General features: G+C 41.5%; 1 protein-coding gene across 2 annotated transcripts in view; it reads left to right on the top strand.

Moving 5' to 3' along the window:
- Window positions 1-27,112, top strand: part of GON4L (gon-4 like) — a 27,874-nt gene continuing 762 nt past the window's right edge. Inside the window, exons 1-29 of one of the 2 annotated variants that reach the window (XM_029084705.1) lie at window positions 1-154; window positions 1,004-1,200; window positions 2,299-2,373; window positions 2,732-2,782; window positions 3,180-3,230; window positions 4,022-4,117; window positions 4,347-4,451; window positions 5,246-5,416; window positions 6,249-6,441; window positions 7,219-7,320; window positions 7,967-8,007; window positions 8,309-8,412; window positions 10,626-10,824; window positions 11,934-12,020; window positions 12,542-12,713; window positions 13,418-13,562; window positions 13,747-13,897; window positions 14,565-14,681; window positions 15,955-17,691; window positions 18,284-18,527; window positions 19,512-19,693; window positions 20,912-21,109; window positions 21,657-21,800; window positions 22,241-22,384; window positions 22,712-22,831; window positions 23,125-23,238; window positions 23,730-23,937; window positions 25,601-26,378; window positions 26,819-26,921. In XM_029084705.1, coding sequence (XP_028940538.1) covers window positions 13-154; window positions 1,004-1,200; window positions 2,299-2,373; window positions 2,732-2,782; window positions 3,180-3,230; window positions 4,022-4,117; window positions 4,347-4,451; window positions 5,246-5,416; window positions 6,249-6,441; window positions 7,219-7,320; window positions 7,967-8,007; window positions 8,309-8,412; window positions 10,626-10,824; window positions 11,934-12,020; window positions 12,542-12,713; window positions 13,418-13,562; window positions 13,747-13,897; window positions 14,565-14,681; window positions 15,955-17,691; window positions 18,284-18,527; window positions 19,512-19,693; window positions 20,912-21,109; window positions 21,657-21,800; window positions 22,241-22,384; window positions 22,712-22,831; window positions 23,125-23,238; window positions 23,730-23,937; window positions 25,601-26,378; window positions 26,819-26,921 — 6,171 coding nt within the window. In that variant the 5' untranslated portion in view covers window positions 1-12. Of the gene's footprint in view, window positions 155-1,003; window positions 1,201-2,298; window positions 2,374-2,731; window positions 2,783-3,179; window positions 3,231-4,021; window positions 4,118-4,346; window positions 4,452-5,245; window positions 5,417-6,248; window positions 6,442-7,218; window positions 7,321-7,966; window positions 8,008-8,308; window positions 8,413-10,625; window positions 10,825-11,933; window positions 12,021-12,541; window positions 12,714-13,417; window positions 13,563-13,746; window positions 13,898-14,564; window positions 14,682-15,954; window positions 17,692-18,283; window positions 18,528-19,511; window positions 19,694-20,911; window positions 21,110-21,656; window positions 21,801-22,240; window positions 22,385-22,711; window positions 22,832-23,124; window positions 23,239-23,729; window positions 23,938-25,573; window positions 26,379-26,818; window positions 26,922-27,112 lie in introns of both variants that reach the window. The other variant, XM_029084706.1, reaches the window with a different exon arrangement.

The following is a 27,112-nucleotide window of genomic DNA, read 5'->3' as shown; positions in this document are numbered from 1 at the left end:
TCTAAGCTGTATATGGAGATGGAATTGAATTTGCAGAGAGATCTGTATCTGACTGAAAACCAACCTGCAGTGCCGGAGTCTACAGTGAAAAGTTCTTTGCAGCTGGCTGTTAGAAATCCTACCGTAGTGAAGCCTCTGAAGAACACCAGACCTGGTGAGTGGCCCCAGCAGACTGATGAGGAAAATGAGGATTTGGGGCTGTTTATTCCATTAGGGAAGCTTTGTGCAAGGAACAGACCCATGACTTGGTACAGTAGATGCAGAACTCTCAAATTGTGCACACCACAGCAGGGACTGGTTAGGTGCAATGTTTTTTGAAGTTTTCATCCTGTGCTCTATGATTCACTGGCTAAACAAACTACGGGTATCCAAGTGAAGCTTGCTGAGGTTGATCTCTTTGGTTTATTTTTACTTGCTAAAAATACTGCTTTGCTTCAGTGGAAGTTATGATTCTTTAATTTCCCTGAGTCAGCAAAACAGTGCTGCTTGGGAAACACCTTAACTCCCAGAAACTGTAATCTGCTCTTGCTGTATGGTGCCTGGAGTTTTGCAACTGTTTGAATGTTGATGGCGTACTTAAAACACCTCCTTCTGGAAAAGGCCTAAAAAGGCTGCTGAGACCATTCTGTAAAATTAATCTAGTAGAGATGGCAAATACGTGACCTTTGTTTGCTTGACTAATGTGACTCACTCGGGTCCTGCAGAGTTTGAATCCGTTATTCAAATTACTGTTTCTAGTTTTTATGGCCATTTCTGTTTGGGTGATCTCCTTATCAGCTGTTGGAAAGCTGCTGCCACTTTGGTATCTGCAGAATTCTAGCTCTTTCTCTTTCTCTTTCTCTTTCTCTTTCTCTTTCTCTTTCTCTTTCTCTTTCTCTTTCTCTTTCTCTTTCTCTTTCTCTTTCTCTTTCTCTTTCTCTTTCTCTTTCTCTAAGTCAAACTGTCAGAGTGTGCTGGATGTGAAATATCTGAATTTTTAGATTCCATTTTTGTTAATTTTCAGAGGAGCAAGATGGGGAGGATATTGAGAAAAGGAAGAGGAGGAAAAAGGCAACCAAAAGGAAAAGAGAAGGGAAGAGTCAAGAAGAGGAAGGACCTTTGTCTTGTGACATCAAGCTGGACGATACCCTTGATCGCACCTTAGAAGATGGAGCTAAACAGCATAACCTGACAGTCGTCAACGTGCGGAACATCCTGCATGTGAGTGTGTGAGTGTGTGAGTGTGCCGGGACTATGACAGGGAATGGAGAAGTGCCCGGCTTTTTAAAAAAGTGCAGTCTAGACTTGAGTATAGTTTCCATGGTAGCACTTGATTTCAGTTAATGACCCCAACCAACCTCTTAGTCCATCACACAAATTCCAGTTAGAAAGGAAGGAGAATATATGTGCTGTCACAGCTGTGTAGTGAAACTCTTAATTCTACACCTGTATTAAGTATAGATTTCAGTTTATCCCATGAGCAGGGTCTGGGGAGCAATAGTGTTTATTTTCCCAGAGGATCAAATATTGTACCTTTTTTTTCCTTTTTTTTTTTAAATTGCAGCTAGTGTTGTTCTAATGTGGGTGATCTCGGATATTTTCCCTTTTTGCCATCCCTGTGGCAAACAAACTGGAGACTGCCTTGATTCTTTTTGGGCAGATTCATCAGCTGATTTTGTGCAAGTGCCATAAATTAACGCCTTTCTCTGTCACATGGCACCGTGGAACGGCTGTAAATACCTCTCAGTCGCCTACCTTCCCTGCAGCCTTATGGTGGCATTCAGGAAATGTAGTCATGGATACTGGGTCTCTTCTGCCTTCCCTTATTTCTTTTAAATATATACAATGTTTTCTGAAATGATGTAGCACAATGTTTCAAAGAGTAGATTATTACATACTTTCTCTAGAGAATTAGACTCTTACTGTTTTGAAAGCCTGTGAGTGCTTAAGGATTTAAATTTTCTGTTGCAGCTTCATAGCAGCATTTCTGATGTGGCTGAGATTGGTGCATTTTACTGATTACATGATACGAGGGAAGGGAAACTGGTGTGGGCTTTTGTTTCAATTATTTTCTTTCCTTCTGCTGGAAATTTATTCCATGGAGCATTCACAGAGAATGTAGTACAAACGTTTTTATCACAGCTGTACTTCCTTTATATTTTCTTGTCTGATCACTGAGCAGTCTTTTTTTATTATAGTATAATTACAAAGTATATTGTACACAGAATATTTATCCATCCAGCTAGTTTATTTTAACCTTAAGTCTGTTTCTTTTTAACAAACACAATGTAAAGGATACTTTTTTGTGTGTTCCTGTAGGAAGTGATTACAAATGAGCATGTGGTTGCCATGATGAAAGCAGCCATCAGTGAGACAGAAGATATACCTTTGTTTGTAAGTAAAAATCTTTTTCAGTTTGGTTTTTCAGTTGTTCCAAATGCATAATACCTTCACCAGTCCATCTTCTTAGTTCCTGACATGGTATGGAAAGAATAGGTAGAATAGGTATTATTGCATAATTCATGTTTCATTACCAGATTTTCCACCTAGACAAAGTGAGTAGTGTCTGTGTATGAGTGTAAATGATGAAACATAACTATGAGGGGTTGGTTTTGATGTCACTCTGATCTTGTCTAAAAGGTAATGAATTTTAAAAAAGGGAAAAGTCTTGTAGTAAAGAGCTGCTGGGGAAAAGTTTACAGTTATGGAAAACAGTTGACTAGGTTGCTCTTGTCTTGTTTTAAACTCTCAGGAGCCCAAAATGACTCGTTCCAAACTGAAGGAAGTTGTGGAGAAAGGGGTGGTAAGTACATCATGTTTTCATTCTTGCACCCTCCACCTACCCAAATGGTTTTGATTGTTGGTCTTCTGAAAGAAGTGTAAAGTGTGCTTTTTATGGGATTTATTTTTCAAATGAAAAAATAGGTTAAAACAATGTGAAAAATATCATTTTAGATGAGCAGGATAGAACCAAGTCAGAGTTAGAAAATGCAGTGAAATTACAGTATCCATTATAGTAAAGTCATTGCCTGTAGGGATGACGAGGGTGGTTTAGAAAGCCTTTGGTTGAAGTCTTTTGTTGCTTGGCTACTTTGGAGAACAAGGCCTCAAGCTCAAGTACTCATTTGATTTAATAGATTGTCTAAGCTGTGCCCCACTGTGCTTTTCAGAGACAGTTAAAGTGTTTTTGCTATCTTTAGGTGATTCCAACATGGAATATTTCTCCGATTAAGAAGGCAAATGAGGTGAAGGTAAGTCAACTACTGCTGAGAAATTGGAGACCATACTAGAGGCACCCTGCTGAGCAAGGAGTCTTCAGGAGGGATGGAGCAGACGCATGTCTAGCTGTTGGGGAGTACTGGTGACCAGGAGGATTGCAAACAGGGTATGCAAGGCAGGACAAGGCAGTGAACATAGCAGCAGGCACATAGAGGGCCCGAAAGAGCTATCTTCAGGGGAAATCAGAACATGATGAGGTGATGACATCCCATAGCAATGTCTTTTCTGCTGGTGGTCCAGCTTCCCGTGTTGGTACTGCATCACCCTCTACCTGGATGAAGCTCCTGGTGGTGAATGCCACTGCCCAGGTCTCACGCTGTGAGGTGCTCCTGCCTGGGACTGTTTTATACACTATAGGACTGCCTGGAGATGTGGCCTGGATCTCTTACTTTTTTCCTGAGCTCTGCTCCAAAAGACTTGTTGTCTGGGTGTAGGCAGGATTCAGCAGTGTAGCAAGAGTGAATGGCTGTTCAAATACTAGAAACATGTCTTTGAGGTAGTGTCTGCTCATGGCCTGTTTCCATCATGTAAATGCTAAATCATTTGTGCCTGTTCATGCACCTTCTCAAACTACTTTCTTTACTTTGCCAATCTTAACTTTAGTAATTTCTTTGGTATCTTGAGCCTTTTTCAGTAGTCTCCTTCCTTTCTGAGTTCAGGGCACTTCCACAGTTAGAAATCTTTGATCTGATCATACACCATTAGAGTGCAACTCTTTATTTTGCCTGTAAAAAGTTGTCACCTTTCTTCTGTTCTGTTGCAGCCTCCTCAGTTTGTGGACATTCCTCTTGAGGAAGATGATTCATCTGATGAAGAATACCAGCCTGATGATGAGGATGAGGATGAGACTGCAGAAGAGGTAAATGCAACTTGTACAAAGATCTGTTCTGTTAAGCATGGAGCTGTCTGCATGTTTGAGGCAGTAGAATTCTCTATTTTAACACATGAAAACTTGTAAGTTGTCCCAGACCTTCTAGTAATCTTTCTTCAATGCCATATTATTCATTTGGCTAACTGGAATATTAGTTGAAGCAGTGTTTGATTGTGGCGTGACTGTTTGATTGCATTCTGCATCTTTTGCACTATAGAGCTTACTGGAAAGTGATGTAGAGAGCACTGCTTCTTCTCCTCGGGGAGCAAAGCGGTCGAGGACAAGGCGATCATCTGATGAAGAGGGAGGAACACTCTGTGAGGTAAACTTGCAAGAGAGTTTTTGCTTTTTTTAGAAACAACTGTCTGTCATTACTCCTAAATTATTAATGCAAAAGCAAAAATACATGTTACTGCTTAAAGTTGTGGTGATGTTACAGGTGCTGCAAGGCTTTAGGGTCCCACTGCAATGGTTCCTGCATAAGCAGTGAAGTGCAACCCTTGCAGAAAGAGCTTAGTTTAAAATAAAAACGCAAGTATTTAAAAAAGCACTGGCAGTGGAAACAATTGGCTCTTCTTCAGATAATTATTATTTTTCAGATTATTTTTGAGGAGTGCAAGACAATTGCTTTCTGTGCTTGGCCTAGGAGGAGAAAGCAATTTTGATAAAAGCATAAAGGTGTTTGTGGTGACTATATGCACTGTCAATTCAGCAGAAGGAGTATCTGCAGTGTGGTAAGAGCTGAGTATCAGCAGACAAGAATGAGACTGAGAACTGACTACTGACATTGGAATCAGAAAGAGCAATAATGTATTGATATTTCTATGTTCTACTCACCGTGGGTTGGTTTTTGGGAGGGTTGGGAGTGTGCCACAAGGACTAGTGTACTCAGATCTTCCAAATGTCTCCTTTCCTGCAAGCCTTTTGAATAGTAAATTTATTTGTACTTTCTGAAAACTAAAGTGAGTGTAATATGAGGAATTCATTTCCTTCTGTGAAGCATTTGTCTCATTTCTGTTACGCTAGACTCTGGTCAAACCACAAAAGAGACTTATTCTGTCCTTGGAAATTTATGTTCTAAATAAAACCTTTTAACACAAAGGCCTTTCTAATTAGATGGAGAAGGTTACTACACCTGTTGTTAGACATATTAGTGCTGAAGTAGTTCCCATGGGACCTCCACCACCTCCTAAACCAAAGCAAAACAAGGACAGCACATTCATGGAGAAGCTGCATGCAGTGGATGAAGAATTGGCTTCAAGCCCAGTGTGCATGGATTCTTACCAGGTACTGGTTTTGGGGAGGGTATAGTAGTGTGGATTTGGTTTGAGTAAAATTTGTGAGAAAGGAGGTAGCTTTCTGGTGTTCTCAGTTATTACTTTTACTGCATTCTGCTCTTCTTTTATAACTTTAAACAGTAAGCTGAATTTCCATAGTGTGTCAGACGCTAGCTCTGTAAGAGAACAGAGGTAACTTGTTAGTGACACATACTTTTAGTTTCTTGTATCATAACTGCACTTTATGTTCTTTATGCTCATGTCTCACTGCCATTGTTTTGACTGTTATATGTAATTCTATGACATTTACATAACTAATGAAAACAATTTTCCTTCTGAAAGATATTCTGTCAGTTTAGTTGTGTTTTGCAGGCCAGTATACTATGAACACCTGAGGAAGCTTGGTTGTAAAGAGAACCACTGTTTCATATTAATAATTAAAAGAATATTACTGATCTGTGTTACTGTGCAAGGGTGAGGAGCTGTGGAGAAAAAAATCCAGTACTGCTGCTCAAGATTAATTTCAGACAGTGAAGAGGGCAAACAGGGTAAAACATATGTGCAAGAATCAAATATTGCAGGAGGAGATTGCTTCCTTGGTAGCAGATAAGAGTTTAGCATGAGATAAATGAACAATAATGTATTTATAAACCGTAACAGTCTCATAGTGAGAGTAATTGAAGTTTAGCTTTCTCAGACTACTGAAGTAAATGATTCTTTGTGGCAGGAATCTTATATTTTTGGTATTGGACTTTTTTGGCTGGGCTGAAAACCCTGCTGCTGGAGAAATCAAGAAAAGCAGAAATATTGTAATTCCTTTGTGCTTTTCCTTCACCTTTCAGCCTCTGGAGGACAGCCTCATTGCCTTCCGAACCCGATCGAAGAGACCACTGAAAGATGTTCCTCTTGGTCAGCTGGAGGCTGAGCTCCGAGCCCCAGATATCACGCCTGATATGTATGATCCCAATACTGCAGATGATGAAGAATGGAAGAGGTGGCTTGGAGGACTCATGAACGATGATGTAGAGAATGAAGGTATTTGACAGGTGTTTTGTTGTTTTTGTTCACTGGAATTGGGGTTTATGATGAAAGCCTGGAGCTTTTTCTTTCTATTTATACATTATGTTCTTGGCTGCAGTCGTTATCTTGTTTAGTAATACACCTGTGTTTTGTATGCCATCAGCTTTCCTCATCTTCTCCATGGACATTTTGTGAGGATTTTTAAACTTCATGTGCTTCACTTGTGAATATTTACTTGCCTGTACATGCAGTAACTGGCAGTCATAAACGAAAGTTACATGTTTCAGCCCTTAATCCATCATGCTGTGTTATGAAGCTGGCAGCATTGATACACCTGAATCTTACTTGAGTGTGTCATGCTCCTTGTAAGGGACATGACTGGTTTTGGCAGAAACAACTATTTTGTTCCTTGAGAAGAAAGAACAAGAAGCTTTGGGGCATGGTTTCCTTTTGTCCTGGATTTACTGGTTGCTTACAGTTGTCAAATTGAATATAAAACACAAATTGAAATAATACTACTTCAGTCTTTCTAGATATAGCTGAAACTTGGGTCACAGAGAATAAATCAAACTTTTCTAAATGCGAATAGCTAGAAGTAAGGATGCTAGTAGCTCAGTTTGAAAAGAGGATGGGCTTGATATTGCTTCCATAAAAAGGAACACACAGTTAATTTCAAGCATTAATCCCAGCCCTCTTCGTGCCAGGTCAGGCAGTACACACAGTGCTTCTGCTCCTGGCAACTGATTGGTGTTGGGACAGGATAATGACATTTCAAAACGTACTTCTTATTAGATGAAGCAGATGATGATGATGACCCTGAATACAACTTCTTGGAAGATCTGGATGAACCAGATACAGAAGACTTCAGAAATGATCGTGCTGTGAGAATAACCAGTAAGTTCTTTAGGAATCCCACCTCCTTTCTTGGTAGGATTAGTAATTCATTTTGAAAAGTGAGTGTTTTGTTGCAAAGATTTTGCAGTGTAAGCTAATTTTAAAAAAATCTGCATATTGACTTCAACAACTTTTCTATGCAAAGCTGGCTTTCTCTGAAAGGATCTAGCCTGAGCTGCTGTGCTGTCAGATGCAACTTTACTCCATAGCAAAGACTGAAGAACAATACTTCTGTGATAGTGCAGTCTTTCATAAAGCTTCAGCCAATTCAGAATTGAATGCTTGCCTTATGACTTGAGTGTAATTAAGTTTTCTCCAAGTGTTTACAGTCTTTGAGTTAGTTTCATAAACATACCACTTTTCATTTTCTCAGTAAAGCACACTTGATTTATGTTTTATCACTGATTAACACCACTTTAAATTTAATTCTGAAAATTAGTTTTTATATGATATTTTTTAATCAAACACCATTTGGGGCCCAGCATTAAAAAGGGATCTAATATCAGGGGCTTTTCCTTCTTGGTCCTCTCTATGCGAGAGGAGGGTTTCTCTTTGTGAGACATTCCTTAAATGACTTGATATAATGACGGGATTGTTCAGTGTTTCTTGGGAAAGGAGTCTTCATACTTTTTAATTTTACTTTCAGAAAAGGAAGTGAATGAACTGATGGAGGAGCTGTTTGAGACAGTAAGTGATAAATTTGGTGTAGCACTGAAGAATAGATCTTTCTCAGATCTGACATGAAATCTCTAAAGCCATAAAGGGGTGGTCTCTATAAGATGCTTAGTGCTGACTATGTGCACAGAACACTACAATAAAAGGGTAATTTTTAGTCTTGGGAAGGAACGTATATAGGAACTTCCTTAAGTCCATGCAGAGATGAATGTTTATGTTAAGAGGATCATCATGAACTTTATTAGCTAAAGACAGTTATAAATGTATTACTTGAGCTTTCTATTCCTGACTGTTACTACATATTTGCTGTCAGTTTCAGGATGAGATGGGTTTTTCAAACATGGAAGATGAAGGTCCAGAAGATGAAGATAATGTTACAGAGTCACGACCAAATTTTAATACACCACAGGTGCTTAGGTAGGATCATTTGGTTATGGTCATAAAATTAAAAAAATAACTCTGTTATGATGAAAAGCCTGTGGTTACCTGCAGCTGTACTGTGCCATCCACCAAAAAGCTAATGCCTTTTCAGCACAGGCCACTGTTTTGAAAGCTCTGAGCTATTTTCATTTGTGACATTGAACACTTAACTTGACCCTCTTTTTTGTCTGCCACTCTTGACTTTACTGATTGTGATGCATCATAAGAAGATGACAACAGTGAAAGTTTAACTGTTCAGAAAGAGGCAGAAAAAATGCCTGCCCTAAACAATTGGTGCCGGCTGTTCGGTGTCATAGCTGAAAACAGCCGAGGTCTTTCAGAATGGTGATCTGTTCCAACAAGCCAGCAGCTCTAGTGGAGGATTCTGTTCCTGCTTCTTTAATCTCCATGCTATATATATTGTCCCTGTGTATTTAAATTGTATTTATTTCTCAAGTCTGTCCACATATTCCCCCTTTATTAAACTAATTCTTCTTAGAAAAATTGCTTCACTACCTGCTAAGTCACTTCAGCTGTTAAACTAACAGCGGAGCAGGATATTGCGTGACTGGCGATGGTACTTCAAAGCAATGGGGAGAGAAACAGTGGATACTGGAGTGCGTATGTGATCAAAGCTATGTAGGAGCTGTGCAAAGAAGGTCCCACCCTCAAATGAGTAGCTACTCAACCTCTCTTAATTTCTTGTGCTTTACACTGTGATGATGGGTGTAGTGTTCTGAAATAATTTCAGAGAAAGTAATAGTTTTATTGCCTTTAAAAAAAAAAAACAGACCACTGTTAAGGGGAGGAGTAAAGTTCACTAACTACCTTTACATTTTTTTGACTACAAGAAACGGCTGAGGATCTGGTTTGACCAAGTGTGTCAGTGTGTCACCTTATCTTTTAAGTAAATAGCTTGGATGGTGACCTTTTCTAAGGAAAAAGACTGCATGAGATGGCTGAGGCCTAGGTCTGAAACGACCCTGGAAATTGTCTTTTGATGATTTTTGGAATGGCTTATACTTGAAACAGTGCCTTGAAGAGGAAAGAGTTTAAAGCGTTCTTTCTAGGTAATAATACCGCTCTATTTAACCAATTACAGAAGCTGGCTAAAGGTGAGCTGCGGTATGAATGGTGTCTCCTTGTTTATGGGGCAGATCAGCTCAAGATCAAGCTGTATCTGTTTGGGAAAGGAGCTAAAATGAAGGCTGGAATTTCTTGATGCTCTCTCTGGAACGAGCAGTACCAGAGGGGAGTGCAGCAATTCTTAAACCAGCTACAGACTAAAAGCAGGGAAACTTTATGCTCTGTCTTATTATTTGTGTGCATTTGTCTCTGATAATGGCTAGTTGTATTAATTTTTCTTTGGTAGGCAGTTCTCCTAATTGTTTCCTCCCCAGTTTTATCTATATATAGGATTCTTATAGCTGTTTTGTGGCAAAATATATCCATTTGCTAGGTTATTGTTGTTTTTATGATACTTTGCATTAGAAGCATTGTGGAACAACTTGTAGCTGACTTGAGGTCTGTTACAGAAGTGCAGCTAATAACTAGCAGAAATCAGAATATTAACTAAAAATCTGTCACAAAGCAGGGGATGGTTGAAATTGTTTTTGAAAGGACAGTAATATGTACATCCTCTTTTCTGCTACAGGAGCAGCTCTCACTGTAGTATCACATGTCTAGAGTGCATAAAACTAGATAATACTTTATTTATTAATGTTTTTAAAGTAGCAGCATTTGAGTCAGTGTGTGATCTTTCTGGAGACCCTCGTGATCAAATGCCACCCATAATACCTTGGGTTGAGACGTTGTCTGATGATACAAATTAAATAGAATTCATTCTAATGTATTTTAGATTATATTAGATCCTGACTGCTCTTGAGAGTATCTGAGCACTTGAATGGAACACACATGGGATATGATTGGGAATGATGGACAAGATTGTTAACTGTCCTTGGAATAAACAGTTGAAGCATTGCATCCCAGAGCTACAACAGTGCTGTGGTAGATCAAAAGATTTATGTATAAGCCAACTGTATAAATAACTCTTTTTTTCAAGTTGAAGTATACTCTCAAAGTGTTGAGTAGCACGGGGATGATTGTTCTTAATCTGTGCATCCCAGATACTGAGTAAAATATTCTAAATAAATGTGAATGGTTATTAAATCACATGCTTATTATATTTCAATCTGCCTGATCTCAAACAGATTTGAAGAGCCTCTGGCCAATTTACTGAATGAACAACACCGAACAGTGAAGGAACAACTTGAGCAGTTGAGAATGAAAAAGTCCTCGATCAAGCCACCACAAGAGACAGAAAAATCAAAACCTCAAAATGAGAAGCCTCTCCAGAGCCTTGTTCTGGACAGTGTGCAAAGAAAGAGGCTCCAGCAGCAAATGCAGCAGGTAATAAAATGTTATTTGGTCTGACCTAACAAATATTTGCTGCGGGGAGAAGGGAAAGCCAACGGTACAGTAAGCACTTTGGCGTGTTAAAAGAAACATGTTCTTTGCATTCCTTAAAGAAATCAATTGAAAAAGCTACATTTGAAGGTGGAGCTTTAATAGGTCATATTTACATGCCTGATTCCACACTGAAAGACAACTTGAATATTCAAAGTAGAGCTTATTTCTTGGCATCCGTATTGTTCTCATGTGGAGATGGCTGCCTTGGCCGTGTTTGAGTTCTGACAGTACCCTGTCAAAATCCTCTCTTTTCACCGACTTCTTTATTACTTTCTGAGAATATGACTCTTGGCGTAGTTTGGATTCTTTTCTTCCTCCTCCCACCACACAAAACTCTGTAGAAATTCAGTTTAAATATTTTAAAAGCTGTCAGCAGCATAGATAAGAAGCTGTACTTAGAGGGTTTTTCTCCATGTCCGTCCAAGAGGACTTCTCAAAAAGTTGGAACTTGGCATCAACTTGATCTCATGAGGACAAAGTGCACTGGTTTTGTGTGAACATGATACAAGTCTTGCTGAGTGGTTGTTTATTAGTCTGTATACCTCATGTAGTGTCATGTCTTGGTCTGTGGCAGCAAGGAAAGAAAACAGACCTCTCAAACACAAGCTTAAGAAATGGATCTTACATTAGACGTGAAGACTAAATTACTTTAATTTTTCAGCTGCAAAGCAAGATGTATGGTGTTTGTGTGCACATGGGGAGTTCTGATAGCTGAAGTCATTGTTTCTGAAGAAATACTGAAGTATTTCATTAGGAAAAAAAAAATCTTTTCTGCATTGATTGTTACAATATGAGACTTTGGCACAAAAGTTGTGAAACGGCCCTAAGATTTAAATGGATGATGTGTTCACAATCTGTGTAATCAACTTCCTGCCAGTGGATATTAGTTTCCCCTCAGTTTTCTATTGCTTAAAAGGTTTTTTGAAGTCAGAATGTGATTTTTGGGGTGCTCAGGTGGTATTTCTTGTGCCTCTATACTTATGCTTTCCAGTTTCTTGGATTTCTGATACACTGAAAAAAACCCATTTGTCTGATTTTTATTCTTCAAGCATGTTCAGCTTCTGACTCAAATCCATCTTCTCGCAAGTTCCAATCCTTCTTTAAGTTCAGAGGCCAGTACTACGAGGATGTTTTTGGTAAGTTTATGCCTAAAATCAAAGCTACATGAATTTTAATGATTGCTGGTCACTGGAGATTATAGAGAGTTTAATTTATTTAATTGATCCTATTAAATTAAGAGAGATTACCACTCAATATTGTTAGCCTGCTCTGAACATGCTCAGTACTTAGAGGAAATAATTCATTGTGCTGACCAGTAACAGTGCTTTGAACTGGCATGTCTTTGTATTTTTTGTATTGTTTTACAGGAAATACTGAAAACGAAGTTAAAGAAATAGAGTTTTTGTAACTAGTGAACATTCTGGGACCTTGAAAGGTTCTGGAAAGTGGGGGAACTAAAAAAAAATAAAAATAAAAAAAATCCTCTCTTCATAGATTTGTAATGCTCCAAAATAAGACCTGTAACACTCTCCTTTTTTAAGCCTGTCACTTCACCAGCATTTTTTTTATTGTTATGTTACATGCGTTTGTTCTTTGCTTTCTTTATGTTCCATTTGAAGGCATGTTCTTTTATCTTTTTCTGTGTTTGACTTTGCAGAGCGAGCTTGGTAACTTTGCTCGCAGCTCCACGCTCCTTCGTCAGTCATTCAATCCGAAGTTTCAAACAATGTTCCAGCCATGTAACTTGAAGGGAGCCCTGCAGCTCATTGAAGATTTTCATGCCCAAGTCCAAGTTGACTGGAGCCCTCGCAAAGCTGTGAAGAAGAGTGGTATGTATTTGAAGAGACAAGGGATGGGAAAGCATTTACACTGGGAGTTATTTCATGCTAGGCACCCTCCAGATGATATATGGTTCAGACTGCTGTTGAGAACTTCTTTTTTTTTTTTTTTTTAAGGTATTTCTAGATAAAACCATCTACTTTATTGATGGCCTTTTTGCTTCTTAAACTTGTAACACAGTAAAGCATGTTACATGAGCTGTTGACTTTTGTTTGACATCATAATCCTGCCATTTGTTGTTCTGCAGATGATTTTTTTGAGCTGCAGAAGTCCATCAAGAAACTATGAAACTAGAAATAATTGTTCCAAATATGTTGGCTAACACACATTAAGGAATCATTGGAGTATTTTAGTAAAAAAAAAAAAAAAGCTCCAAACTGTTGGTTTCAAATATTTGGTGTGTGATTTTCTTGCTACCTGAAGAGTGAACTCACTCGAAATAAACAGGGCTTTTTACAAGTGCTTTTTCATTATAGAACAAAAGAAGAGATGGAAGGGGAAGTAATTGTGCCTTTTGCTGATGTAAACTTAAGGGCAAAAACTAGGAAATACGTAGATTCTAAAAACCAGGGAGAAAGTCTCACTCTTTTTGCAATAAAGGGAGTAAAGGAAACAGTGTTTTCAATAAGTCAGTTGTGAAAAACATCATTTGTCCATTTATACGCCTATCCTTATCTGTATATTCTTTTCACAGCCAATGAATTTCCATGTTTGCCAAAGCAAGTGGCGTGGATTTTGGCAACACGGAGAGTCTTTATGTATCCAGAGTTACTGCCAATATGTTCCTTGAAAGCAAACCCTCCTCGGGACAAGATTATCTTCACCAAGGCAGAAGACAAGTAGGTGCTTAGAATTATTGAATAAAATGTATACAAATTGGACTTCCTTGTTAAGGAGAATTTCTAGGATGCAGACTTTCAGGATATCTGTGTATTGTGCATCAGCACATCCAAATAGCAATCTGCTGTACTGTCTATAAAAGACCTTTTAATCTTTTTTTTTTTTTTCCTCCCTTTCCTTCAGTTTATTAGCTTTAGGTTTGAAACATTTTGAAGGGACAGAGTTTCCAAAACCTTTGATCAGCAAGTATCTCTTGCCAACAAAAACTGCCCACCAGCTTACAGTACGAATCAAGAATCTCAATATGAATCGAGCCCCTGATAATATCATCAGAGTAAGTGATGCATTCAGGTTGTGGTTTGGTATTCAGATTTGTGTGTCTGGTTGGTGTTTCTTATACAAGAAGAGATGTGGTGTTTGTTCCATATGTGCTCACGCTTTCTTAAATGAAAACATCATCCTTTTATTAGCAATGAGGATTTTTTTTTTTTAAAGACCTTATCCTCTGTATTTCCTAAGTACTTATATTACTATTTTGACTCTTTAGAGTCCAGCATTTGCTGACAGTCCTAGTACAAGTGTTACTTTAGTAATCCTGACAAATTCATACAAATAAACTTTGAGTAGTGAAGCTTAAACAAAAGCTCTGTCTCCAGTCAGGCTGAAGGTCCCGCTGCCCAAATACCCCATCCAATAAGCTAATGGCCACTGCAGGAGAGACAATAAGAACCAGAAGCACTTAAAGCAAATACACCTGCACGTCTGCTAGAACTGCATGCTTTCTTTTGAGAGAAACCAAGATGGCAGTGAGCTCTTGTTCAACCTTTATTTTTTTTTTCTTAATGTTTCTGTGGGTAGAACCTTACTAAAGTAATAGTGATGAAAATCGCTTTATTCACATGGATGCTTTTAGAGAACACAATCCTTGTCTGACATCCCAGCAGTTATTGGGCGGGTGATCTGACCACAGTCGTCTTGCATTCTCTCCTGTCTCCACACAGTATTACAAAAAGACAAAACAGTTGCCCATTCTGTTCAAGTGCTGTGAGGAAATCCAGCCTAATGAGTGGAAGCCACCTGTGGAGAGAGAAGAACATCGCCTGCCATTTTGGCTGAAGGTAGTTTCTGCTGTTCTTCATCCAGTGTAGGGGGTTTTGTTGTTTGGTTGATTCTTTTGGGAGTTATTTAGTTTGGGTTTGTTTTTTTTCTTTCTTTTTCTTTACAGCCTAGATCCAGAGTGAGTTGTTTGGTTAGCCTACAGCTCTGAAGTCAAAAGGTAGTCTGTATGACACGAGAACCTGTGTTATTCTAAGTCTAGCTAGTAAATGTAGCAAGAACAGTACTACTTAGCAACCTGAAATATTATACACTACTCCTGGTGCTTGTCTGCCCAACTGCAGTACATGATTGAAGTTATCATGGACGTAAAATCATAGAGTGGTATAGGTTGGAAGGGACCTTTAAAGCTCATCAACGTGAGCCGGCAACGTGCTCTCAGAACCCAGAGGCCAATAACCGTGTCCTGGGCTGCACCCAGAGCAGCGTGGGCAGCAGGTCAAGGGAGGGGATTCTGCCCCTCTGCTCCGCTCTCCTGAGACCCCACCTGCAGTGCTGCCTCCAGTGCTGGGACCACCAACAGCACAAGGACATGGACCTACTGGAGCCAGTCCAGAGGACGCCACCAGGATGATGTGAGGGCTGGAGCAGCTCTGCTGTGAGGACAGGCTGAGAGAGTTGGGGCTGTTCAGCCTGGAGAAGAGAAGGCTCCAGGGAGACCTTCTAGCGGCCCCCCAGTACCTGAAGGGGCTCCAGGAAGGGTGGGGAGGGACTTTGGCCAAGGGCAGGGCATGACAGGACATGGGGTCGCTTGTGGAAGAGGGGAGATGGAGCTGAGATGTGAGGAAGAAATTCTTTGGTGTGAGGATGGTGAGACAGTGTCCCAGATTGCCCAGACACACTTGCCCAGAGAAGCTGTGTCTGCTCCTCCCTGGAAGTGTTGAAGGTCAGGTTGGATGAGGCTTTGAGCAACCTGGTCTAGTGGAAGGTGTCCCTGCTGCTGGCAGGGGGGTTGGAACTGGATGAGCTTTAAGGTCCTTTCCCACCCAAACCGTTCTATGATTCTATGAAAATCTTGTATTTACTAAAGGAACCTTTATAAAGCAATTCAGTTTTGTTGTTTCTTTTGGGTTCTTGGACTCTTTGAAGGCTTTAGAGTAAAATTTGTGAATATAAAGTAATATACAGTAAATACAAAATAATAGACAGAGTATAAATAAAAACCACTTTACTTTTGGAAGCAAGTTGCTGTCTGTCATCTTCTGTGGTGCTGTTTGAAGGTGGTAATGGAGGAATAGCCTATGGACTGGACTAATAAACTCTTATTCCCTTTAGGCAAGCTTGCCCTCCATTCAGGGGGAGTTGAAGCAATTAGCAGAAGATGCCAGGAAGATGCCAGGTTCACCTGATGCAGAATCTGTCTTTTTGGGGACAGGAAAGGAAACTTCAGACACAGACAATGATGAAAAATACCCTCTACTCATGCCAAAGGGACTAGTACTGACCTTAAAGCCCCTTGCTAATCGATTCTCTAGGAGAGCATGGAGGAGGCAGAGGTCTTCAGCTCTGAAGCCTGTCCTCATTCGACCAAGTCCTTGCCTGCAGCCCAGTTCCAACACTATTAACATACAGAAAACTGTGAAGTTGTCCCAGTCAGAAGCTCCTCCCAGCAAAGTTATGGTTCAGATTCCTCGGCTGATCCAGCCAGCTACAGTTATGCAGACAGTGCCAGGAGTGCAGCCTTTGAATGTTCCAGCAGTGGTAGGAAGTGGGGATGGCTTGGAATTTCAGAATGTGCTCTCCACTTCGCATTCGGACTCTCGACAAGCTTTCTCAGCTGCTGTACCACCAGCTCTAGTGTCATCAAATCCAGTAACTTTTCAGCCAAAACTGATGTTGCCGGCTTTGGCTGGAGCTAAAATTCGCAAACCCTGTGTTCGTAAGGGATACCAAAAGAAAAAAGGGACAAAATGTGCCCCATTGATAAAGGCTTCACCTTTGATTCAGCCATCTCCTGTCATCCTTACTGTACCTGCTACCACAGTGAAAGTGGTTAATATAGGCAATGGTTGCAATATGATTCAGCCCATAAATACAACAGTTGGGAGAGGCACTCAGGCTATTCCAGTTACAACCTTATTGGTAAATCCATCCACTTTCCCATGTCCATTAAACCAGCCTCTAGTGACTTCTTCAATCCCTTCGTTGATAGTCTCTCCTAACCCCGTTGGTCTTTCTGCATCATCTGTTGGTGAAAGTGAAGAACAACTGAATCTGGTTCCTTCCTGTCCTGCTGGAAACAACAAAAATACCTATCCCACGGTGGAGCCCAAGGTTGAACCCCCAGAGTTGTACGTTTCATGCTCAGCTGTCTCCCCCATAGAGGAGTGTAGTACAAATCCTGCTGCTTCAAATAATGGAAGTCAGGAGAATGTAAATAAGAGTGACTGCTGTAGCTGGACAGTGGTAGAAGGAGATGTGAACACTCCAGAGCCATTGTCTGTGGAGCTTTTGCCTCATTTAGAAGATCCAGATGAAACAGTGAAAATTGAGCCTGAAGATTCAAATGATTCTACCAAGGAAGTAAATCCAGTACAGAAGAGGGATCTTTTATGTGCTGAAGTGAAGGAGGAATTTGTGCTGGATCTTGGCCAGGAGCTGAACATGGAGGCTGCATGTTCGTGTTCACGTGACCTGAAAGATAGTAAAAAGGAGCATGCTTCGTGTGACGAGAAGGGGGAAGAACAACGACGGGCTTTGCAGTCATCTCCCCGTAGTGAACAGCAGATGGATGCAGGTGTTGCTGGACCACAAGTAAGCAGCGAGTCTCCAAAGAATGTTTCTTATACAGCAGATGTTGAGGCAGAATTTAGTAGTCCCCTAGGAAGACCAGAGGATTCGTCCAGTATAGATGGCCAGTCTGTTGGTACACCAGCTGGCCCTGAAGCTGGAGGAGAGAGAGAAGGACAAGAAGAGGAGGAAGAAGATGACTTTGATGATTTTACACAAGATGAAGATGAAGAAATGTCATCAGCCTCAGAAGAATCTATTCTTTCAGTGCCAGAACTTCAGGTAAAAGCAAACAAAACTTTAAAAAACTTGCTAATGATGATTATCGGTGTCCGAAAACACTCTAGTGGAGTCAGGGAAATCACAATTTCAATCCATTTGGAAAGCTCGACTGTTAGTTATGTCATAGCATGGTATTACGCTGTTTTACAGAGAAATTGGACACCACATTTTTCTGAGAAAATTTTTAATTCACGCTAAAGGAGTATCTTGCAAATAAGTAGATTTAAATTCTGCTGAGTTGTAAGGACTTCTTCAACTGAGGCTGTTCTTTAATAAGTACTTCAAGTTAAAATGATTTTCCAGGTCATAATTCCAGCAAGCCTTTAAGAACTAAGATGATTATTAAGGATTCTCATCTAAATTAAGGCTTTTATAAGTGGCAGATTCTGAAATTTAATTTTGTGTATGATACAAAAATAGGCAGTTCTGATTGTTACTGAATTCTGTCCCTTTGGTAGAATCCTCTAGTTGGTCAGATGCTGATCTGCGAAATTGGCTGTTAGAATTCTGATGGAGTGAGCTAGTTGCTGAATGACATGAAAACAAATGCTGAAAGAAAACAGTGTGACCTTTTTTGTTGTTGCTTTCTAAGGAGACAATGGAAAAACTTACTTGGCTTGCAACAGAGAGACGTTTAAGCCAAGAAGGAGATTCTGAAGAAGAGAATTCCCAGGAGGAGAACTCTGAGCCTGAGGAAGAGGAGGAGGAGGAAGGGGAAGGAATAGAGAGTTCGCAGAAAGAAGATGAAATATGTGGAGATATATCAGAGGAACCTAAATCTTCCTTCACTTTGACAAAGACGGCCCCGCAGGTGGAAGCCCACAGAATGCCAGCAGGTAAGTTCTGGGGGGTTCTTTTGACACAGGGCACGGGGAAATAGAGCCGCTCTTTGCATTAATAGCCAAACAATAGGGAAACTGTATCTGGGTTTAATTTCACTTAGTGTGCCTGAGCTTAGTGATGCTTTCCATCTGGAAATAAAATTTTGCAATGCAGTCACAGCTTTGTAAAAACAATTCTTACTGTAGAAGTCCTTGTGCTTGTGAACCAAGTGTCTTCAGTCCATTGTAACGCACATTGTTACGCTCCAAAAATTTGCAGGCATAAGATTTGTGGTTTGTGTCAGGTAATACCCAATACTTGTTAAGAACAATATTAAATAGTTAAATCTTTGCTAAATTGAATTTTGTGTAATAAGATCTTTGAGGAAAAATAAATGAAATAATACCTTAACAGAATCTAGCAAGTGGTAGATGAGTTTGAGCAGTGAACTTTGAGGTGGACCTCAGCCCATTAGACCAACAGATCCCTAATCTAAAAACATAAAAATCTTATTGTAGCAACTCTTAGTACACTATTTCATGCCCTATTATTATGTGACACCAGTTATTTATCTGTGATGTTAACTCTCTTTATGTAAATAATAAGCTAAAAGAATAATTTGTGACTGTTAGAGCCAGCTCTGACACTTCTATTGTATCTCTGTTGACCCGCTATGATTGTTTTGTCCCTGGTATGCAGTAGATGTATCTATTAGTTCTTAGTAGATTGCTAGCTGAGTAACAGCTGGGATGGGTACGTTGCTGTATCCAGAGATTTTTCCCATCAGATGCTATAAAAACAAACAGCCAATTTAAAATACATTAGCCAGCCTGCGTAATGGGAAGTATGTTGCTCGTATGCTTACAGGAGAGTGTAAACAGTTAACTCATCACTAACTCTGAAAACCTACTTCTAATCTTGATCTAGAGGAGTAGTTGTCTGCAGCCCAGGGAGTGTATGAAAAGTGCCTGTACAACTTGCTTTGTACTGTGTCACAGGAGAAAATATGAAAGCCCCTGGGAAGAGCAGGAGCTCCCACAGAACCAGAAATAAGAGGGGCCGGGCTCGTGCTAGCAAAGATACATCTAAGCTGCTCCTCTTGTATGATGAAGACATCCTGGAGAGAGATCCCCTGCGGGAACAGAAAGATCTGGCATTTGCACAAGCCTATCTAACCAGGGTAAGCCAGGCTAGTATATGACCCAGAAATGGGAACACTGGACACTGGGTCCTCTATCACAGTTCATGCCTGAGTCACCTAAGAGCCAGTTCTAACTGGGTGTACTGGGTCTGGTTGGGATGGAGTATCTTTCTTCATAGTACTCCATATGGTGCTCCCCTACTTATTAAACTCTTTATCTCAACCTGAGTTTTCTTGCTTTTGCTCATTCTCTTGCCTCCCCTGTCCTGCCTGGGAGAAATGGGGAGTGAGTGAGTGGCTTGTGGGTGTGCTCAGCTGCTGCCTGCAGTCAGTCCACAACACCAACCCTCTTCTAATTTCAGAATTTCATAGTCTTGCATTTGGTTCCCTTCTCTCTTGTGAGCAGTTCAAATTTATCTTCAGGGAATAGATTTGGTTGGCTCCGCAAAACTGGAAGCACTGTGTAAATTCTGAGTAGCAAGGCAGAATCATAGACTGGTATAGGTTGGAAGGGACCTTAAAGCTCATCCAGTTCCAACCCCCCTGCCAGCAGCAGGGACACCTTCCACTAGACCAGGTTGCTCAAAGCCTCATCCAGCCTGACCTTCAACACTTCCAGGGAGGAGCAGCCACAGCTTCTCTGGCCAACCTGGGACACTGGCTCACCACCCTCACACCAAAGAATTTCTTCCTCACATCACATCTCCATCTCCCCTCTTCCAATTTCAAGCCATCACCCCTTGTTCTGTCACTCCCTGCCCTTGGCCAAAGTCTCTCCCCAGCCTTCCTGGAGCCCCTTCAGGTACTTGGGAGGCCACTAGAAGGTCTCCCCGGAGCCTTCTCTTCTCCAGGCTCAACAGCCCCAACTCTCTCAGCCTGTCCTCACAGCAGAGCTGCTCCAGCCCTCGCATCATCCTTGTGGTCTCCTCTGGACTGGCTCCAGTAGGTCCATGTCCTTCTGCTGTTGGTGGCCCCAGCACTGGAGGCAGCACTGCAGGTGGGGTCTCAGGAGAGCAGAGTAGAGGTGGAGAATCCCCTCCCTCAACCTGTTGCTTATACTTCTCTTGATGCAGCCCAGGATACAGTTGGTCTTCTGGGCTGCAGTTGCACACTGCTGGCTCATGTTGAGCTTCTTGTCCACCAGCACCCCCAAGTCCTTCTCCTCAGGCTGTTGCTTTAGTAATCAAAGATTACTAATTTACCTTGTTTTCTTCTTGAATGTTACATAGTCCTTTAAAGGTCTGTTGCTCTTTCCAGGTGCGTGAAGCTTTGCAGCATGTTCCTGGAAAGTATGAAGACTTTCTTCGCGTTATCTATGAGTTTGAGATTAGCACGGACAAGCAAACAGCTGTGGATCTTTATTCCACTTTACAGAAACTGTTGCATGACTGGCCACAGTTGCTCACAGATTTTGCTGCCTTTCTTTTACCAGAACAAGCGTTGGAGTGTGGACTGGTAGGTAGAACGAAAGGAGGAGACTAAATTTTAAGCAGACAATGAGAATGCTTGTGGGAATGAAAGAATTAAGGAATTCTTCCTAGGGCAGGAAGGGTAAACAGCTGGTAAATCGTTTGCCTACTTTGCTGTTTTATTAGCAGAATTAGAAAGTCTAGTGTTTGTTTTAAGTCTCACAGAGTATCACTGTGGAGAATCCACCTTTCCCAGTTACATTGCAGAACCCGACTGCAGAGACAACATGCAGATACAGCAAGTGGATGTCTCACATCAGCCTTCCACTTTGTAAGACAGAGGTTTTCACCTGTTACATTATTTCTGGATTTTCCTCTCTCGTGTGTATATGGTTAAAGCAAAACTTTATAGCTCACCTAAGTATTGATTTTACAGTCTTGTGTCTCTTCCTCCATCTCCTCCCAATTTTGCAACGGGTGTCAATACAAATGGGAAAGAAATAGCAAGACAGACATTTTATAGCTTGGTTAAGTCAACTAGAGATTCTTAGAGATTTTTGAACATGAGGAGTGAATCTTTTTCTTTTGGTCAGTTTGAAGAGCAGCAAGCATTTGAAAAAAGCCGGAAGTTCCTCAGGCAGCTGGAGATTTGTTTTGCTGAAAATCCTGCCCACCATCAAAAGATCATCAAAGTTCTACAGAGTTGTGCAGACTGTCTTCCCCAGGAGATTGCAGAGGTAATCAGCATCCAGGTATCTCCTTTCTCTCAAACCCCTGAGAATGCAATTAGCTGCCCGCTTCACTCTTCCCATGTGCTGCTCTTTGCAACCACAGCAGTTTATCTCTCTCTGGGGGGTGTGGTAGAGAATTGAAGCTGCCGCTTCAAGAGGCTTTACAATTAACAGGCCTGTGTGTCTCCTCTCTCCTTTTTGTCACCTTGCAGGTGAAATTTCAGCTTAATGTCTCCTACAGAGGCTGCCTGAAATTCCTGTGCTAATTTGATAGCTGGATGTGGAATGATCTCAAAATATTCATGAAGTAGTACCAATGCAAGCATAAACTTCCATGTTGGAAGTCTAATAAGCCTTGATGTTCCACTTGCTTTGAGAAATCCTTCTGAGAAGAATATGACGACATGGAATGAAGCGCTCATTTTCTCTGGATTTCTCTCTTTCAGCTGAAGACCCAAATGTGGCAACTGTTGAAAGGACATGACCACTTGCAGGATGAGTTCTCCGTTTTCTTTGATCACTTACGGCCCTCAGCCAGCCGCATGGGAGATTTTGAGGAGATCAACTGGACAGAAGAGAAGGAATATGAGGTGGAGCAATCTTTTCCCCAAGATCAGAAAAGATTAAAAAAAAGCAGAGATACTAGACATATTTGAACTTCAAGAACTCCATTTGAGGCTGCATTTCCAGAAAGAGGGAAGCAGCAGAGTGGGATAGCTGTTGGTAGACTGAAGCAAACTTTTCTAATTTTTTTAATATTTTATTTTTAACAGCATTTATGTCTCTTCTAATGTAATTGAACTTGTCATGTCCTGGAACTGAGCTCATTATTCAGAAATTCATGGGGAAAATGAAGTTTGGTCTGCTGAAGAGCTATCGTGATAGAACAGTTTTTGTGTGTTTCTTTTTTTTTGTAGTTTGATGGGTTTGAAGAAGTGTCTTTGCCAGATGTAGAAGAGGAGGATGAGCCACCCAAGATGCATGCAGCCTCAAAAAATAAGAAGCGGAAAGAAATCGGAGGCCAGAACAATGACAAGGTGGGCCTGGGGTATCTCGCTAGTCCACGTATCTGGACTCTGAGCAAATGCATGCCTGTGAGGATAAACGTGTCTTATCGAGAGACATGACAACAGCCTAAAAAGATTGGAAGAAAGGGGATTGAAATGTTTCCATTGTGCTTTGCTTGCTAGCAGCATAATCGCTTTAGTTCTCTCCGGATGCGTGCAGAGTGCCGCTCAGCCCTTCCTGGCTCCCTCTGGGGTTGACCTTCCCCTGACTGTCACCTTTGTGTACCGTGCACATTTGTCAGCTGGAGTATGTCTGTTTCCAGGAGGTCGAGTGGGTAGATGGGATGAAGGAATGTTCATGTTCCTGCCATGAAGGGAGTAGCGATCTCAAGCTAAAGAAAAGCAAAAGGAGGACCTGCAGCCATTGTAGTAGTAAGGTTAGTTGATAGGCCAAGTCACTGGAGTGGTGAGTGGAAAGTCGAGTCCTGCCAAGAGTCCCCCTGTTATGATGATCTGTCCAGCGTCGGGCCTCATGTTTCCAGAATAATATGTTGAGGAAGAAAGTAAATCAGAAGATGACTGTTAGTGTCTCCTTCAGAGCTCTGACTGCACTGCCTGGTCTTCCCCTGTCTGTATCTCCTCACTTTCTACTGCCCCTCCTTGCTATGCGAAATAGTGTTAATTTTGATGTTCTTTTGAGTTAAGAATAATCTTTTTTTAGTGGAATGGTTGTGTGGCCACTGTGTGAAAAGAACTGTGCCTGTTCATAATAATAATAATAAAAAAAATTCAGCTTTCAAAATGCAAACATATTGCCAAACTGAAGCCTTTGTTAGGTCACAGAATACTCGGGAAGCAAAGGCTGAGGTGTTAGGTTTTGGATTGATGCACCACATCTGTAATTGTATGCCTATATGTTGATTTCCAGGTGTGTGAAAACAAAGTTTATAAAAATAAAGAGTCTCAAGAGCTGATTGTAAGCCTTGTTCAGCAAGAATCAAGTCCTCAGCCTGAAGGGAAGGATTCTGGAATGTCTAAGGAAACTGTAGAAGAAAGCCTGGAGAACAGAGATGAGGGAGAGGATGTCCAGGGCAGAACAAAGACTATGTCTAGGAATGGGGACTCTCTGGCTTCAGGTATGTCAAAGTCTTGTGTACAGACAGGTATGTTGTTCATCTCCAAACTGGTTCACACAAATGAAAACAGGTCTAGGGCTTTCCAGTGCAAATTGATGGAGATAATGAGAACTAATATTTTTTCATTTTTTTCCTTGTGTTCATCTACTCTGGATGCTCTAAACATACATATATTGGAGCATTCCCTTCAAAAAAAGCTTTCCTGCCTAGAGAAATATTCTCCCCTTTTCAGAATGATAGGACCATTTAAGCTTTCTTGCTAGCATACTATCCAGTTCCCATTTCTACCAGTCCATGATACTAGGTTTTTTTTTTTTCAATTTTCATTTTAGCATAGCAATTCAAAATCACCGTCTCTCTGATCTTCCTTTAAATGATCTCTTTCACGTTACTTGTTTTTACTTCAGTCTGGTACAGACAAGGAGAAACATGATTATTGCAGGATAAACAACCTGAAAGTGATCTCTTCCTTCTTTTAGTGACCGTGTCTCAGTCAGTGCTACTGCTGGAGACAATGCACAGCTCAAATATAGAGGTTTAAATCATAGAATTAATGGTTTGGGTTGGAAGGGACCTTTAAAGCTCCTCTAGTCCACCCTGCCTCCCTGCAGTGAACAGGGACATCTTCAACCAGATGAGGTTGCTCAGAGCCCCATCCAACCTGACCTTGAATGTCTCCGGGGATGGGGCATCTGCCACCTCTCTGGGCAACCTGGGCCAGTGTCTTACCACCCTCATTGTAAAAAGTTTCTTGTGTCTAGTCTAAATCCACCCTCTTTTAGGACAAGGAGTAATAGTCTTAAACTATTGCTACAGGCCCTGCTAAAAGGTCTGTCCCCATCTTTCCTCTTTAAGTACTGGGAGGCCACTAGAAGGTCTCCCTGGAGCCTTCTCTTCTCCAGACTGAACAACCCCAACTCTCTCAGCCTGTCCTCATAGCAGAGCTGCTCCAGCCCTTGGATCATTGCTGTGGCTCCTCTGGACTTGCTCCAGTAGGTCCATGTCCTTGTGCTGTTGGTGGCCCCAGCACTGGAGGCAGCACTGCAGGTGGGGTCTCAGGAGAGCGGAGCAGAGGGGCAGAATCCCCTCCCTTGACCTGCTGCCCACGCTGCTCTGGGTGCAGCCCAGGACACAGTTATTGGCCTCTGGGCTGTGAGCACACGTTGCCGGCTCATGTTGAGCTTCTCATCCCCCAGCACCCCAAGTCCTTCTCCTCAGGGCTGCTCTTCATCCCCTGCCCTATATTGATAACAGGTGTTGCCCTGACCCAGGTGCAGAACCTCACACTTGGCCTTGTTGATCCTCATGAGGTTCATATGGGCTCAATTCTTGAGTTTGTCCAGGTCCCTCTGGGTGACATCCTGTTCCTCAGCCATGTCAACAAAAGTAATGCAGCCTGCTGTCGAGTTTATGGTGGTTTTGTAAACAGAGCGCCAAGAGCAGCAGTGTGGTGAGGCATATTGACTGCAGAATGCTTTCTTTGAAGCAGAGGATGGGCAAACTGCAGGTAGCATGACAAAGCTACTCCCAAGCTGTGTTCTCATTTACAGCATTATGCTCTAGAGTATTTATTTCAAAAAATCTCTTAAAAAGTAAATTAATAAAGCCTCCAGAAGTTTTTCTTACTAACGGCTAGTTGAAACTTGTTTGGGTTTCTTATCAGGATCTCATCTGGAAGGAAAGATTGTCTCCAGCAGACACACATCTTCTGAAAAAGCTGCACTGCCTGATAATCAGGTTCAAGAAGCAGGTGTTGGTGCTGTTGGGAGCACTATAAAGGACAGTGACTCTTCTATTGCTGGCCCCAGATGGACCCAGCTACAAAAAGCTGCTCTAAAACTACCTCAAGAAACCAAAGACTGCCCTTGCACTGCGGGAAGTGAGAGTGAGGGACTAAACCAGCAACAGCAAGGAAATGCAGATGCTTCCCTTGGCCTGAGCAGAGATCTGCTGCCGTCTTCTCATTCTGCTACAGTACAAGGTTTAATGGGACCCAGTTCCTCTCCTGGAAAGAGTTTATGTCAGACTGAAAGGCTTCATTCTGACTCGTCAGATAAACTCCCTGTCTTTGGTCATAGTTCAAAATTAGGTGTGAAAGAATTTGAGGGACCACCTTTGCCTCTGGAAGGAAAACCTGAAGCAAAGCAGGGTTGGATAACACTGGGTAGAAAACCAGCGCTGGGTAAGAGCTGCAGCTCACAGTCCCATGATAATGGCATTTTGGAAATGGATGATATGAGCTGTGGTGGCAATTTTCCTGAGAGCAGATTAAAGTCAAATGCAAACAACATGCAAACAACAAAAATGCATTCTGAGCAGCTGGAATATAGAGTGGGGCAAAAGGAAGGGGAGCAGCAACAGCAGCGAGTCACAGAAGCAACTGTGTGCGCTAAGAACAGCAAAGTCAGCTCGACTGGGGAGAAGGTTGTCCTCTGGACCAGGTAGGGCTGCCTGAACTGCATCTTCCACCCTTCAAGCATTCAGTGTTTGGCTTCAGCTTTCACACTGTAAAGTAGCCTTTATTTTAATTTTGTATTTCCATTTTCTACTGTCTTTGACTATTCCTGCCTTGTTTCCTCTAACCACAGTCCATCATAGCTGCCATCTTGATCCTATGAGAAATACTCTCTGCTTGTGCCAGTGCAGTTATTGCACTACTTCAGGCTGGGAAAGAATTTTTTTTTCTTTCAAAAAGCCTAAAACTAGGTTAAATGCAGTTCTGCTTAGAGATACGTCTTGTGATTGATTGGTGGTGGTAGCAGTAAAGGAACAAGGCTGCTGGAGTTGCTCTGATTGTTACCCTCACCTGAGAATGGGCCTCTGGGGCTGTGGTGGTCAGCACTTGTTTTCGGCTGCTTTCACAAGTGATGTCGTTTTGCAGGGAGGCTGACAGAGTCATCCTGACCACCTGTCAGGAGAAAGGAGCCCATCTGGAAACCTTCCACGCCATCTCGCAGAAACTGGGCAACAAGACTGCTAGTGAGGTGAGGGCTTGGTGTGGAAAAGCTCGATATGCTACAGGGAATGGGGAAAGGGGGTGGAAGGGAAGGGTGGAGGTTTGCTCTTGTGTTAGTCTCCCAGACTTTAATTCCATGCTGCATCAGAGAAAAATAATCCAAGTTGCAAATAAAAAAAAAAAAAAAAAAAAACCAAAAAACCAAACAACCCCGTATGT

The sequence above is a fragment of the Antrostomus carolinensis genome, unplaced genomic scaffold (genome assembly GCF_000700745.2).
Source record: "Antrostomus carolinensis isolate BGI_N321 unplaced genomic scaffold, ASM70074v2 scaffold23164, whole genome shotgun sequence".
In the NCBI taxonomy this organism is placed as follows: Eukaryota; Metazoa; Chordata; class Aves; order Caprimulgiformes; family Caprimulgidae; genus Antrostomus; species Antrostomus carolinensis.
This window is presented reverse-complemented; position numbering and strand designations above follow the sequence as displayed.